The sequence below is a fragment of the Thunnus thynnus genome, chromosome 1 (genome assembly GCF_963924715.1).
Source record: "Thunnus thynnus chromosome 1, fThuThy2.1, whole genome shotgun sequence".
Classification (NCBI taxonomy): domain Eukaryota; kingdom Metazoa; phylum Chordata; class Actinopteri; order Scombriformes; family Scombridae; genus Thunnus; species Thunnus thynnus.
The window spans coordinates 10,444,406-10,457,387 of NC_089517.1; the positions used below are offsets into that span (position 1 = coordinate 10,444,406).

A 12,982-nucleotide genomic window follows, 5' to 3' on the forward strand; every position below is an offset into this window, starting at 1 on the left:
TTTATCTGATCTGAAGGCTATACATTCACCGGCCACTTTATTAGGAACACCTGTGCAATCTAATGCTGATATTTCTACTTTATTTCTACTTTATGCTAATGATATTTCTATTTTATGTTTATTATTGAGGTCGTAGTGGGTGGTGGTGGCATACAGGAGTGCATTATATTGAAAAGTGTTCCTTATTTTTTTTTTGCCCCCCTCATGTATGTTAATGGGGTGGACAAAATATTAGGAACACCGTTCAATATAATACACCACTACGACCTCAATAATATAGCCTGACCAATACTGAATTTTTGGGGCCGATACCGATATTAGGGAGTAAAAAAATTTCCATATCGATATATCGGAATATATATATATATATATATATATATATATATATATATATATATATATATATATATATATATATATATATATATATATATATATATAAAAACACACATTTTGTGCAGTGATGTGGTTATCAAACAAAGATGTGTAGTAGAGGCATGATATTTTACACTTTAACAATGAACTTTATTGTATAAAATGACATCAGTGCACTGAAACAGTAAACGTCACTACGAATTTAATAATTATAAATAACTATAAATAAAAAAACAACAAAAAACACATGTATATATTAAACTTTAATGAAGAAAAGGATCATATATACATAAAATGCTGCCTATATTACTTTAAAAAATAAAAAATATATATCAGCACATATTGGACAACATATACACCAATACCAATATACCTGTGATAGGCCAGTATCTGCCAATAATATCAGCTGACCAATATATCGGTCGGGCTTTATAAACATAATAATAAACATAAAGTAGAATTATCATCTTTCTGACAATGTCAACAAAAACTGAAAATGTAGCTTTGTAAATGTACAATTAGTGGCACAGCCGTTGTATTGTATTGCATTAGACTGCTTAATTACGTACATCTCCTCCTTCTCCCTCATTATAAATCCAGAATAACTAAATATGTAAATGTTGTTCATTCAAAAAGTTTTCCTGCTGGACACAAGATGTCTCCACCTATTTCATTGTATAGTCCAATTCTCAGTGTATGAGCACTGGAGGCTTCAAGTTTCCACATCACACTTGTGTAAGTTGCATACTGGACCACGATTGGCTTCAAAAGTGTTGTGATGTCACCAGTCATCCTTGTAAGTAAATGCCTTAAACTCAGATTTTAGGTGAGCTCACATAAACTTTCCTCCTTCAGCAGATGAAGTTAAAACAGCCTTCTAGTGTCGAACTCTGCACATACATCATTCTGCTCAATGAAGCTCAAACATCGAACTGAAGTAACAAGAGGAAAAATATATTTTTGACTGGAGGGGGACTTTAAGTCAGTAGAATATCAGGAAATACCCAGAACAATTGCATACATGAAAACAGAGAAAACTGGCTTGAACCAGTGAATGCTCCTAAATGACTAAAACAATCAATCGATAATCAGATAATCTCTTGATTATTTTCTCGATTAATCGATTAGTTGCTTGAACTATAAAATGTCAGAGAATGGTAAAAAGTTTACTTTCATAGAGGACATTTTAGAAGCTGGAATGAAAGTTTTTTTTTTTTAATTCTTACAAAATGACTCAAAACAATTAATTGATCATCAAGATAGTTGGCGATTAATTTTCTGTCTGTTTTTTCTGTTTCATAAGGCACCATTTAGGGTTTATAAACTGTAACTAATGGCTTTGTTGATGTTAACAAATCATTACTTATACTTTTTATATAGTTATAATCCATTAATAAGGAAAACTTATGGGTTGCTGTGTGAAAAACATCTTTGGTTGGTGTTCATCCTTTAAATTTGGTAAAAAATACAGCAATAAATGCTCATTGATTTCTGACTTTCTAATAATCCATCAAGTATGAAGTTGCACATTTCAAGAGGATGCTAACAAATGACTTGTGGTCCAGACTGTCTGCAGCCTTTTTCCAAAAGGAAAGTGGTTGAATGGTCCATTGGAGCTGTCTTCCTGATTAACTAAAGAGCTTATCTAAAAAGATAGTGTCATGCTGGAGGAGGATAAACACAAGCCAAAGGATAAAGATTTATTTTTTTACAACCTGACAACCCAAAATTGTTCAAATTAATGGATCATAACTGATCAATAAAGCTTCAGTAAACATTAATAAAGCCAAATTCTAAATCAGTTATAAAAAGGGACCTTCAAAAGACATAATCTGTAAGCATTTAGTTGAATTTCTGTATAGCGAATGGAGGAAATACTCTTTTCAAGGTAGTAATTGATATCATCTGTAAACAATTGTTGGACCACTTTCTTAAGACTGTATCAAGTACATTGTTGAATGTCAATACTTCCATCTGTTAATACTCCGATTACACAAAAGAAAACAATACAATGCTGTGGTCAAAACTTGATCTTCGTGCTTGCAACTACCTACGCCATGTTCTAATTCCAGTGAACTGAATCTATTAACAAGCAACCGAGGGGGAATTTCTCAGAAAACAGTGAGCTGGGAGAAAAAAAAAGAAAAGAAAAAATGATTCAAACAATAAGACCCTTTCAGATATGTCAGGATTCAAATTCTCACAGCACCACGGATAACCTTTCATGTTTACCAGCTTCAAACACCATGAAGGCTTTAAGTCGTTGTCTCTCTCAGCGCTGGTTTCCCAGGCAACAAGAATATGATAATGTTGCCTTTGACATGACAGAAGGAATCATCTCGCTAACAAACAGAGACAACAGGCACAGGGAGGGCTGGGGGAGAGGCAGGGGAGGGGGCTGAATTAATGGACTCATTTTCACACAGAGGAAAAAGCAGCAGCAGCAGCTACTCACCATCCTCCATCTTCCTCTGTTGCCTCCAATGCATTCCTGCTGGCAGGCACACTCGTGCCTTCCCAAGGGAACAGCCAGCCTCCATTGGAGAGCTAAATAACAGTCAATGGCCAGTGGGGACCGGAGGGGACGGATTTCTGATGATGACTGCCCTTCAAGGCTGAGGCTCCGAACCACTCTTGCTGAGCGTCACACCAACTAAAAAACTGAAATGAACAAGCTGTGTGGACGGCATGTGTTTTCCATCAGTGAAAAAGGGCTAATCAGCCAGCCATGTGGAATCTCAGAGGGGCTGGCTTGATTCATGTGTGATCATCTTTCCATTACTCTGTGAAAGAAACTGTAAAGCCTTGAGACTGATCTAAAAGAGACTAGTTCTTTAGCACATATTTAAATAAAAGATCTGTATCAACTGACAACCTTGTAGCACATTAATTAATTGCATAGATGCAGTGGAACAATGTAATAGTTAACACAATTATTAATACAATACAACATAATGTTACACTATTGTAGCATAATTTATACATTTCGATGATTCAACAAATTGTTTTTTTTACCATGACCTAATTCATCTTCCATTTTCCAGATTGACCTAGGTCATTTTTGGTTTTGAGTGATGTGTCTCAACAACTGTTTGATTGATCAGCATGAAATTTGGTACAGATGTTCATATGTGCCTCAGGATGTAATAACCTTGGTGATCCTCTGATTTTTCATCAAGCGCCACCATCATCATCTTTCAGTTTGTCCAGTACTTTGGTTTATGACCAAATATCTGCAAAACTGTAGTATTCAGATAGACAGTATGAGTTCTATATTTGGGGGTTTTTTTTGGGCTGTGGTTTGACTGCCCCATAATAGCCATGCAAACACTAGCAAAGGTTGGAGTCATACATACAACAGCGTGCGTTAAATTTAGTAGAAATAATTATTGGTTCTGAGATCAGTTGCAAACCAATGATTAATCACCAATGAACGGTGACGCCAATAATATAACAATGGATACATTTTGCTGATGGGATTATAGAGCAAAATCATAAAATTGAGCTGTACTCTCAGGCTAAATATGTGCCTTGAATACCGCACGAAAAGGCAAAATCAAATGAAGCAGGCAAATTTGGGATTATTCACAGATTGTTAAATGTTAATGTGTCTATTCGCCATATAATCCACGCCACTCTTCCAACGAGAATGAGATCAACTGCCGAAGTAAAGACATTTCTTTGCTCCATGTTCTAAATTTGCTTGAAACGGCTTTTTTTGGGACAAGCTTACATTTTGACCCAATTAGTCAAACAGAAACCACAGTCATGAGGTCTTTGTATGAGATATCTTTGAATGTAATGGATCTAGAAAGAACGCTCCAGTGTCAGTATGGTGATTGTAAGGTATTTCTCCAGGCAATTTGCTTTGTTTCCTCACCAAACTGCAACAGTTTTGTAAATATCTATCTGTCATGTGATTACATTTTAACAGTCGAGAGAATAAGACCACATTTCTAAAGCCTGTGGCAAAAGTGTGTTTGCATTAATTGTCAATCATACTGCAATATGCTAATAGTTAATCCAGAGTAATCATGTTATGTATCTGTTACAGTGCCTGCTCCTCAGAAAACAGTAGCCTGCAAGGAAATATTTTACATATTCAAGAGACTAAAGCTCGACAAATCACTATGTTCAGAGATTTACCCCTCCTGACAGAAGAGACCTTGAAGACAAACTATCTTCTGAACTGTCTTTTGTGTGGTGTTATTTGTGTTAAAAAGCTCTAAGAAGCTGTGAAGACATCCTAGTGGGGGGGCTTTCTGTGGACAGACATTATACCCTGATGTGAGCATCTTCAGTTTAGAGTTTCTATTATGGTATCTATTAGGTTTCTATGGCATTCCTTTTTGCAAAATTGATGTGGCAATCATTTTAAACACCCCCGTCCACATCTGTGTTGTTACAGGTCCCATCTCATTCAGCAAGGTCAAAAAGGTCATGGACCAAATTGATCACTTATCAGTGGATCTTTAAAAATGCCTCAGAAAGAAAGCCATTTGTAATGGGAAATCCATTTTTAATTGAATTTATGCATCTGCTCTCCTTTTAAGAACTCAGGATCATTTTGGTGTACACAGTGCAGAGCAGATTTACTGATGTTTGCATGATACAGATTTCCTCTGATTGCAGTCCTTTGTGGAAAAGATCATTTATAGATCAGATATTACCATTTACTGTAGCCCAAGCAGCCCTCAGGGGAAAACAGGTCATGAAAAGAGAACACAAACAGACATCCATGTCTCAGATCTCCCTGTGTTTTACCCACTTGCCTTGAGGGACAAAAGCATTCAAAAGTTCATGTGTTTCCCCTCCTCAGATGGGGCCCACCTTGGACCTCGGGACTAACCAAAGCAACGAGCCATGACACACATTGGAGACGGTACAAAGGCAGGCGGGGGAGGAATTCTGCTCCACTTAGCAAGTCTATAAAGCCCAGTTCCTATTAGGCAATCATAGGTGTGATCAGGAAATGTGTCTTTGCCAATATCTCTACCAGGACTGTGAGTGGACTGAATGAGCTTTTAATTGATCTACAGTTCCACAAAGTGCTCAGATTACTTCCTGTTGGCTTGGTGAAAATGATGAAGTATTGTATGAGGAAGTCTTGGATGTTGAGAAAATATTTGGACCAATTTAATGCAGGGAATTATGCTGTGTTTGTCATCAATGAGCCAATAATGACAATCCTTTTCTAAATATTTCCTTTGTACATCCATCCTTGCTCGACAGGCAGCGTTCTGTGACATATTATGAGATGGATGAGCCACAAGCTGTTCCCAGGTTGTATTGTTCCCCAGCCTGCCGCCACCTCTTCTAAAGTGTTCCAAAGCCTAATTCCTCTTTCCCAGCCTGTGGGGATGGGGGGATGGGATGACCCTGCACCCTCAGTCCAATCAGTCTCTCAGCAAGCACACAAAGGTCCCGCTGCTTCTACAACTGGAAACTTGGCTTGATACTGAGGAAGAGGACATACTGTTGGAATGGAGTCAACTGTATTTCATTTCAATAAGGAAATTCAGCTGGGCATCTTTTTTTTTCAGCCCAAATGATGAATAAATACATTACTTTTTAAGTGTCTTATCAAATTGAAAACTAGCTAATTGGATGAACGTAGGACGGTGAGAGAAATTTTAGTAAAGAGTTTCTACTCCTGAAACAGGTGGTGCTCAAAATTGGATGATGCTCTGCTTGTTACATTGCTTCATCTACTCTGATATGTCCCTCTCCCCTATCTGCTGGCATCATTAGCAGCAAGGTGGTTGGTGTGTGATGTAGTATCTGAAGAAGCCTCAGGCACAGTGGTCAAGCACAAAAAAAAACCTCACAGATGGTAAATTGGTTTGATTTAAAATCAGGATGATTTGCTGGTAAGAGGTCGCAATGTATTTATTTGCAGGGAACCATTTACAATATTAAAAATAAGTGTTGTCATTTGATGTATTACACCAGAGTAAGTGTGAAGCAAATTTTCATCTGCAATTTTGGGAAATTCTGTTTCTTGCCAAAGTTAGATAAGAGGATTAAAGCTAGGGTAGGTAATATATTTTAGAAGTATTTTTTGTTATATTTGTTGAAATTCTCTTTACATCTCAACAGTGATCAATAAATCAAATGCTCTGACAATAAAAAGAAAAAAATCCAGTATCTGTGGGTGGCGCAGGCCTGTAATAAGTCTGTCCAATAATTTCATTCAGCCTGAATGAAATGATTGGATAGGCTACCTGCCTGTCAAACTGCCTATCTGCGCTCACTCTGCCTGTGTACTGCTGGCTGTAGTGCGAGAGAAACTGAACAACGCATAATCTTATCAACAACGCCGGTCCAAGAGACTTTCAATGGATGTAAACTCGGCTCCCAGAAGTAAAAAAAGCGGAACTCATTACTTTTGTGGCAGACATCAAACAGCTGAGGGGCGGTCCTGTTTACCGTTTACTGTTTACTAAAGGTTTTTGTTGTGCCTTGAGAGGAAATTGTGTGCATGAGTGAGTGCAGTAGTAAACACAGCGAGTACAGTAAACAGTGGTAAACTGTTGTGTTGCGTGCACGTATGACGCGCATGCATATGACCCTGCTTGAATGGTGGGAGGAGCTTAGGACAGAGAGGAGAGGGGAGGATCTGCAGGAGCAGGGTTTTATTTTCAAATTCTGGTCTTTAACAGAACACTACATACCCCAGCTTTAATACCATTCTCATATCTGCCTGTTCAATGTGAGGCTACAGCCAGCAGCTAGTGGTCCAACTAAAAAAAAAATCCACCTACCAGCACCTCGAAAGCTCACTTTTATCATGTTTGTTTCATATGTACAAAAAAATGTGGTTTTATGTGCCAAGCTGAATTGCTGTTTTTTCACTTCGGTTTTTGTACATATAAAACAAACCAGATATAACCTGTTAAATAATGAGTTTTAGGTATATTTTGTTGAAAGACAGAGCCAGACTAGCATTTTTCTCCCTGTTTAAGCCGAGCTAACAGCCAGCTGACTGTATGAAAGCAAATATTTCCTGAAATGTCGAACTATTCCTTCAATATTTAAATGGATCTCCTACAGCATTTTCTTTCCACATAAGCACATCACATTATCTTTTGTGCATGAAAAACCAACAGCACATGATCTCATGGTGTTTATCTAAAGAGGCTTAGTAAAAACTGCATGTGCTTAATTGTTCAGCGTAACAACACAGAGCTCTTGTTTATGTGAACTTGGATGTCTGTTCTCATCCGGAGAATTACCCCTGATCTGGGAGACAGAAGAAGAGGCCACCCACAGGGCAAGTAGCTGTCATCGTTGATTCACTGGGGGTTGAATTTAGTAAATTCTTAAGCAGCCTCTCTGAGAGAAAAAAACCCACCTTCTGTGGGGAAACTTTACAAAAGAGACCTCTTACATTCTCTGGGTGGGAGATTACTGGGAGGGCTGGTGCAATTATGCGTTCTCATGCTGAATGGAGTGGAGCAGAGAGTTGTAGCTAATCTGCAACTCAAACAAGAGTAAATCTGAGCTAATCAACAGCGAATTACAATGCTAGGCACAGGCAAAAACGTAACAACTCTGGATGGGTGTGTGTGTGTGTGTGTGTACTGGTGATTCATGCTATGCTTTTCAAACCGTGGTGAGATACGCCCTCAGGCAAGAAACAGCTTAAGCCAGGCTCAGACTGGAAGAGTTTTAAAATCCCAACCGATTTTGAAATCGAGTTGCATCACACACATAAGGAGAAACTTCACAGATGTTCCTCTAATCTCAAACATGCACACACTACAAGATTTGAAAATAATGGCGCATCACACACAACAGGATATTATTAAGATTATCGTACCAGAGGGAGCAATGCACCATCTCATGTGATCTCATAGGGAGGCGGATGTAAATAAAATATGGCTGTAAGAGCTCTCATAATACATCCATAGTCTGTATGGTTATGTCATGGAAGACATGTTATATAGGCAGTCGTGTTTTTGCCACTTATCGACAAGCCTTTCCTCCATCTCAGCTGTCCAACGCACCAGTACAACAGCTTGTTGTTGTTTCTTTGCAGTCGCCATTTCAAAGTCCTCTCATTCACTTCAGTCTCCTTGTAGACTTGTCTCTCTCATTGGCTATTGTGGTTCCACTCAGAAAGTAGTGATGTAATTATCCAGGCGGCCCCAATGAGTCTGCAAGCAGTTCTGGAGGTTTAAGATTGGATCTGTTAACTCCTGACATTACCAGATAATCTAGACATTGGTGCCAACCAATGTCCCTGACCACATTTCTCCTCCAATTGTTGGGATCGCGGATAAATCAGCCCAAAACTCCTGTAGTCTGAGCCTGGCTTTAGTCAAAGAACCACTAAACACATTGGGAAGGAAATAAGCACACAGCAATGCAAGAACAGGTAAAATGCTGAAACACAGAATTACATCGTACTGGCAAAATATCAATAAGAGCCTGTCACAACAGCCCTCAAACCAAAGGAAAGACTTAATAAATAAAGTCAGAAACCTTGCGTGTGCTTGAATGTAAGTCTAAATAAATGATTTCAGGGGTACTAGTTTGTGCATGTTAAGTTTCTAAAGAGATTGAAGTCCTACCTTTGATTTGGCACGCTTATTTTTAAAGGAGGTAAAGACGCTAGCGTGATAAGATATGAATCTTATGACCATTTTCAAAACGCAGGTTTAACCCATGTCTTATGATTCATACCAGGCTATTGTTTATGACTAAATACCTGGTCATAGCAATCCACCCAACAGCCCAGTGTGCGAGTGTAGTTTTCCAGATGGCATTGCTTAACACAATTGTTTAGTTATAGATTAAAAAGTGGTTGCTGCAATGCTTTTATGCTGGAGATTCAATACAAATCAATAGTGTGAAAATTCATAAGTAATCCTGCAGGATTTCTTATCTTTATACGCTAACTTAATACAACACAAATGTACAATCGTAATGAGGCATCCTTGTGATCAACAAGAGTGGAATTAATGGCTGAGCAGGCAAATGGTTGCAACCAGTAATGTTTATGGAGAAATGAAGACCACCACTATAGTGAGTCACAACAGATCATAACCCATTTAAAGAAAAAAAGTTTCCACCCTTTTAACATCAAAATTGTGCAGCGTTGGAGCTGTTTAAAACTCCTTGTGGTGATGAACAGGGAGCACAAACAGAGGTCAGATAACCCATGTCGCCTATGCTGTGTTTAGATTGAAAATATCCATGCTTCCAAAAATCCCCAAGGGGTTTTTTGTTAATGTGGGCTTGTTGCTTCAGGTACAGGAAAGTAGATAAAATACCATCTAAAAAGTATAAAGTATAATAGTAAGTCCATGAGTCTGAAGGCTTAAAAGGAGGTTTATTCCTCTTTGAGGGAAAGTTATCATGACAGCAGGAATTTTCTCCTCTCTCTCAATGTGTGTGAGTTGAACAACAGAATTATCACAGTTCTACATTTTACACAACACAAGCTATTGTACGTGGAATGTGCACTTGATTGTATTTGATTGGATGTTGGACTGCACTGTGGGAAAATTTGAGCCAGGTTCAACTTCTTTCGCTGGATGACCCTGCATTTATTTTTTTTGCCAAAGCCCTCTATGTCATCACTCCTGCTGCGGCAATGCAATTGTCTCATTGAATTTAATGAGAATGCTGTGTTTTTTTACCCCAGTACTATTGCTGGTTTAAATGTGACCTTAGCTGTAAGAAGGGTAATGATAGGCCCGCCTCTGTAGGGGAGGGGAGAGGGTCAGCAACTCTCTTGTGTTCAGTAGGTTTTTGATTAGAAACAAAGCTCAGATATTTGCTTCGTTTGCTGTTGCATAAAATGTTTCTAGTAATTTCAAGTTTATATTTTCTGCTTTGAGAAATCAGGAAATGAAAGATGGCATCCTGATTACAACATACATTTTTTATTTTCATTTAGACAAATCAAATTTTATTTGGAATTAGAGAAGCGCAAAAGCAAACGCAAACATGTTTTATTTCTGTCTAGATATTTGTCAAAATTACTTAATATTATGCAGATAAGGAATAGTTGAACAGTTTCAAGCAATATTCAGGTAAAATGCAAATACCATTGATTAAAAACACAGATAGAGCAGATACTGATAAAATGTCAGTATTGACTCTTGATAAAAGAGTAGTACAGCCCAGTAGAGAGGTCGGCCAATTTTTACAGAAAAACATGATTTGCTATGTCCTCTTGAGCTTGTGGTCAATCAGACAGTTTTTCTTCCTCTGATGTCACTCTGCAGCTGATGGGACCAGCCCCTTCTTGGCACCCTGGTGGTAGTGACTCTCCAGCTTCCCTGTGAGAGAAAGGGGGTGAAAGGGAAGGGTGGGAGGGGAGAGAAGAGGAAGGGATGAATCAAAACACCATCAAAGGGACAGAGTGACCTTTCTGAGAGCTCAAGGCCTGCTGATTAGAGGCGGCCTCGAGTAGACAGGGGAGAGAAAGAGAGACGCACAGAGAGACAAGCCAAGAGAGAGAGAGAGACAGAAAGATGATGAGCTAAAAGGCCAATGAGAACCTTTATTCCATGGCTAAGAGAGATTAGACTACAGCCTTTGTTGCCAGCAAAATAAGGTGTCCTTTAATCTGGTTGTAAAGATGTATATTCAGTATGATCTAGCGGTAACAAAGACCATACATACAGTACAAAGAATGAGTTCCTGTGATACACACCATATATCCTGTTAGTTAAAAATACAGACCTATACTGAACCACTAGTGAATGCCCCTTGTTATGTTTTAAGTCTTATATTACAGCCCTACATTGGAGGAAATATCACACACACTGAAACAGTCATAAACATTATTAAAAATATCCGTAAGTAGAACTTTCAAGTCTCTCAGAGGAAAGAGTGTCCCTAACTTGAGTTCATCTTGCTTTAATCCATAAGTGAAGTGGTATGTTACTGGAATCCAGTCTTCCCCAGTTCTGAGTTGAGGAATGTTTCACCTAACCTAATCTGTGATCTGGTGTCATAGTTGTTCACTTTGAATTCAACTGAGGATGCCACGTGACTAAGCAACTTAAGATAGCATGGCGCTCTAAACCAAAACACAGGTATGTTGATGTTGCTGCATGTCAGTGTTGACCATCAGAGTTTTCATATGACTAACGGCGGTAAGTGCGATATCTGTCTTGAGTAACAAATAGAAAGGCATCCAGTGGTTTACGGGTAGTGGCAGCAGCACAAGCAAACAGGATATCTTTATTATCAAGTGTGGATAGTACAGTGAAAGAAGAAACAAACTCTGTTTTGGTATAAGAATCAAATTTGAAACGTTCATCATGCATTTTGTGGAACAATCAACAAATTTCCTAAGTACTTACAATGCTGTATGCATCTATTAGATTTCCATTAATAGAACATATCAGAGTGGAGACATTAAAGCCCAGTGCTCTTGTGAAATGGATATATCTTGTCTTTTTGGAGTTTAGAACAAGTTTCAAATTAATAAAAGAGGTCTGGAGGTCATAAAAAGCAGACTCATCCAGAGAAGTCCTTGTTCGTGGTAGAGTCGATGGCATACAAAATGGTGTCATCAGCGTAAAAACAGACATAGCAATGTTCAGTTGGGAAATAAATATGATTTATGTATACATTAAATAGTAGGGCGACAAATATTGTTCCTTGTGGGACACCATCTGGGGACTTCAACAACAATCTGATCTCTAGCAGAAATATATGATTTGTAACAGGAGGAAGCAAAATTATCAAAATCTGTGGAAAGCAGGAAATATTAAGGCGCTATTAGTAGTAACTGATACGTATAGACTATTAGGCATGGGATGATATGAAAATTTCATGTCCTGATTATTCTGGCCAAAATAATTGCGATTCACAATATTATCCTGATAATCATCAAAATATGCTAAAAACTCTTAAACGGCACTAAAACATACTGGAATTACTTTCCCTTAGATATTTGTTTCTCAAGAAGAGAAAAAATATTTTTATTGCACCACAGATAAGACACACATCATTTTTGAGTGAACATCCTTTTTAGCGAAAAAACAAACAATCAAACAATGACTGGAAAGACGTGGGTTTTCCCTTCTGGAAATTCAAAATAAATCGGAATCAATATAGGACTGTACGTTCGCAAGTTAGAGAGCTTTTTCAAATCACTCATGTGAAGATATTCACGATTAACCCGTTTATGGGAATTCACCACAACTTCAGTGTTTTTTATACTGATGTGCGATAAAATCTTTTATCCTGCAATCCCTTTAGACTATACAGTCATTTGTTAGTGCAGTCTATTGATGTTTATGTGAGGTGTATCTAAGGAATGTTACTGCCTGTGCATGTTTTTATTTATCTGCCAAGAATGTATCAGTCTAGATTCTTTTGTTTATCTTTCTTGGATTTTGTAGCTGAGCAAGTTAACAGCACCTGCACAAACTTGCTGATAAGCAGACTGCCATTAACAAGCCATAAAACAGTAGCCTCCATTGTTGTCAGAATGAATTGCTGTGGTTATAATTTGTTGTTCAGTAATACACATGAACCTCAGATGAGAATCTTTGGAGAGATGAAAACAGCTGAGAATTACAAAGAGGGATTTTATCAAGTTGCTATTTATAGAAATTCTTGTGCAGTAGCTATGGTA

General features: G+C 38.0%; 1 protein-coding gene across 1 annotated transcript in view; it reads right to left on the reverse strand.

The window, feature by feature from the left end:
- Positions 1–9,693: 9,693 nt before the first annotated feature.
- trip4 (thyroid hormone receptor interactor 4) overlaps positions 9,694–12,982 on the reverse strand; it is a 77,870-nt gene continuing 74,581 nt past the window's right edge. Inside the window, exon 13 of the mRNA XM_067582595.1 lies at positions 9,694–10,667. Coding sequence (XP_067438696.1) covers positions 10,603–10,667 — 65 coding nt within the window. The 3' untranslated portion in view covers positions 9,694–10,602. The remainder of the gene's footprint in view (positions 10,668–12,982) is intronic.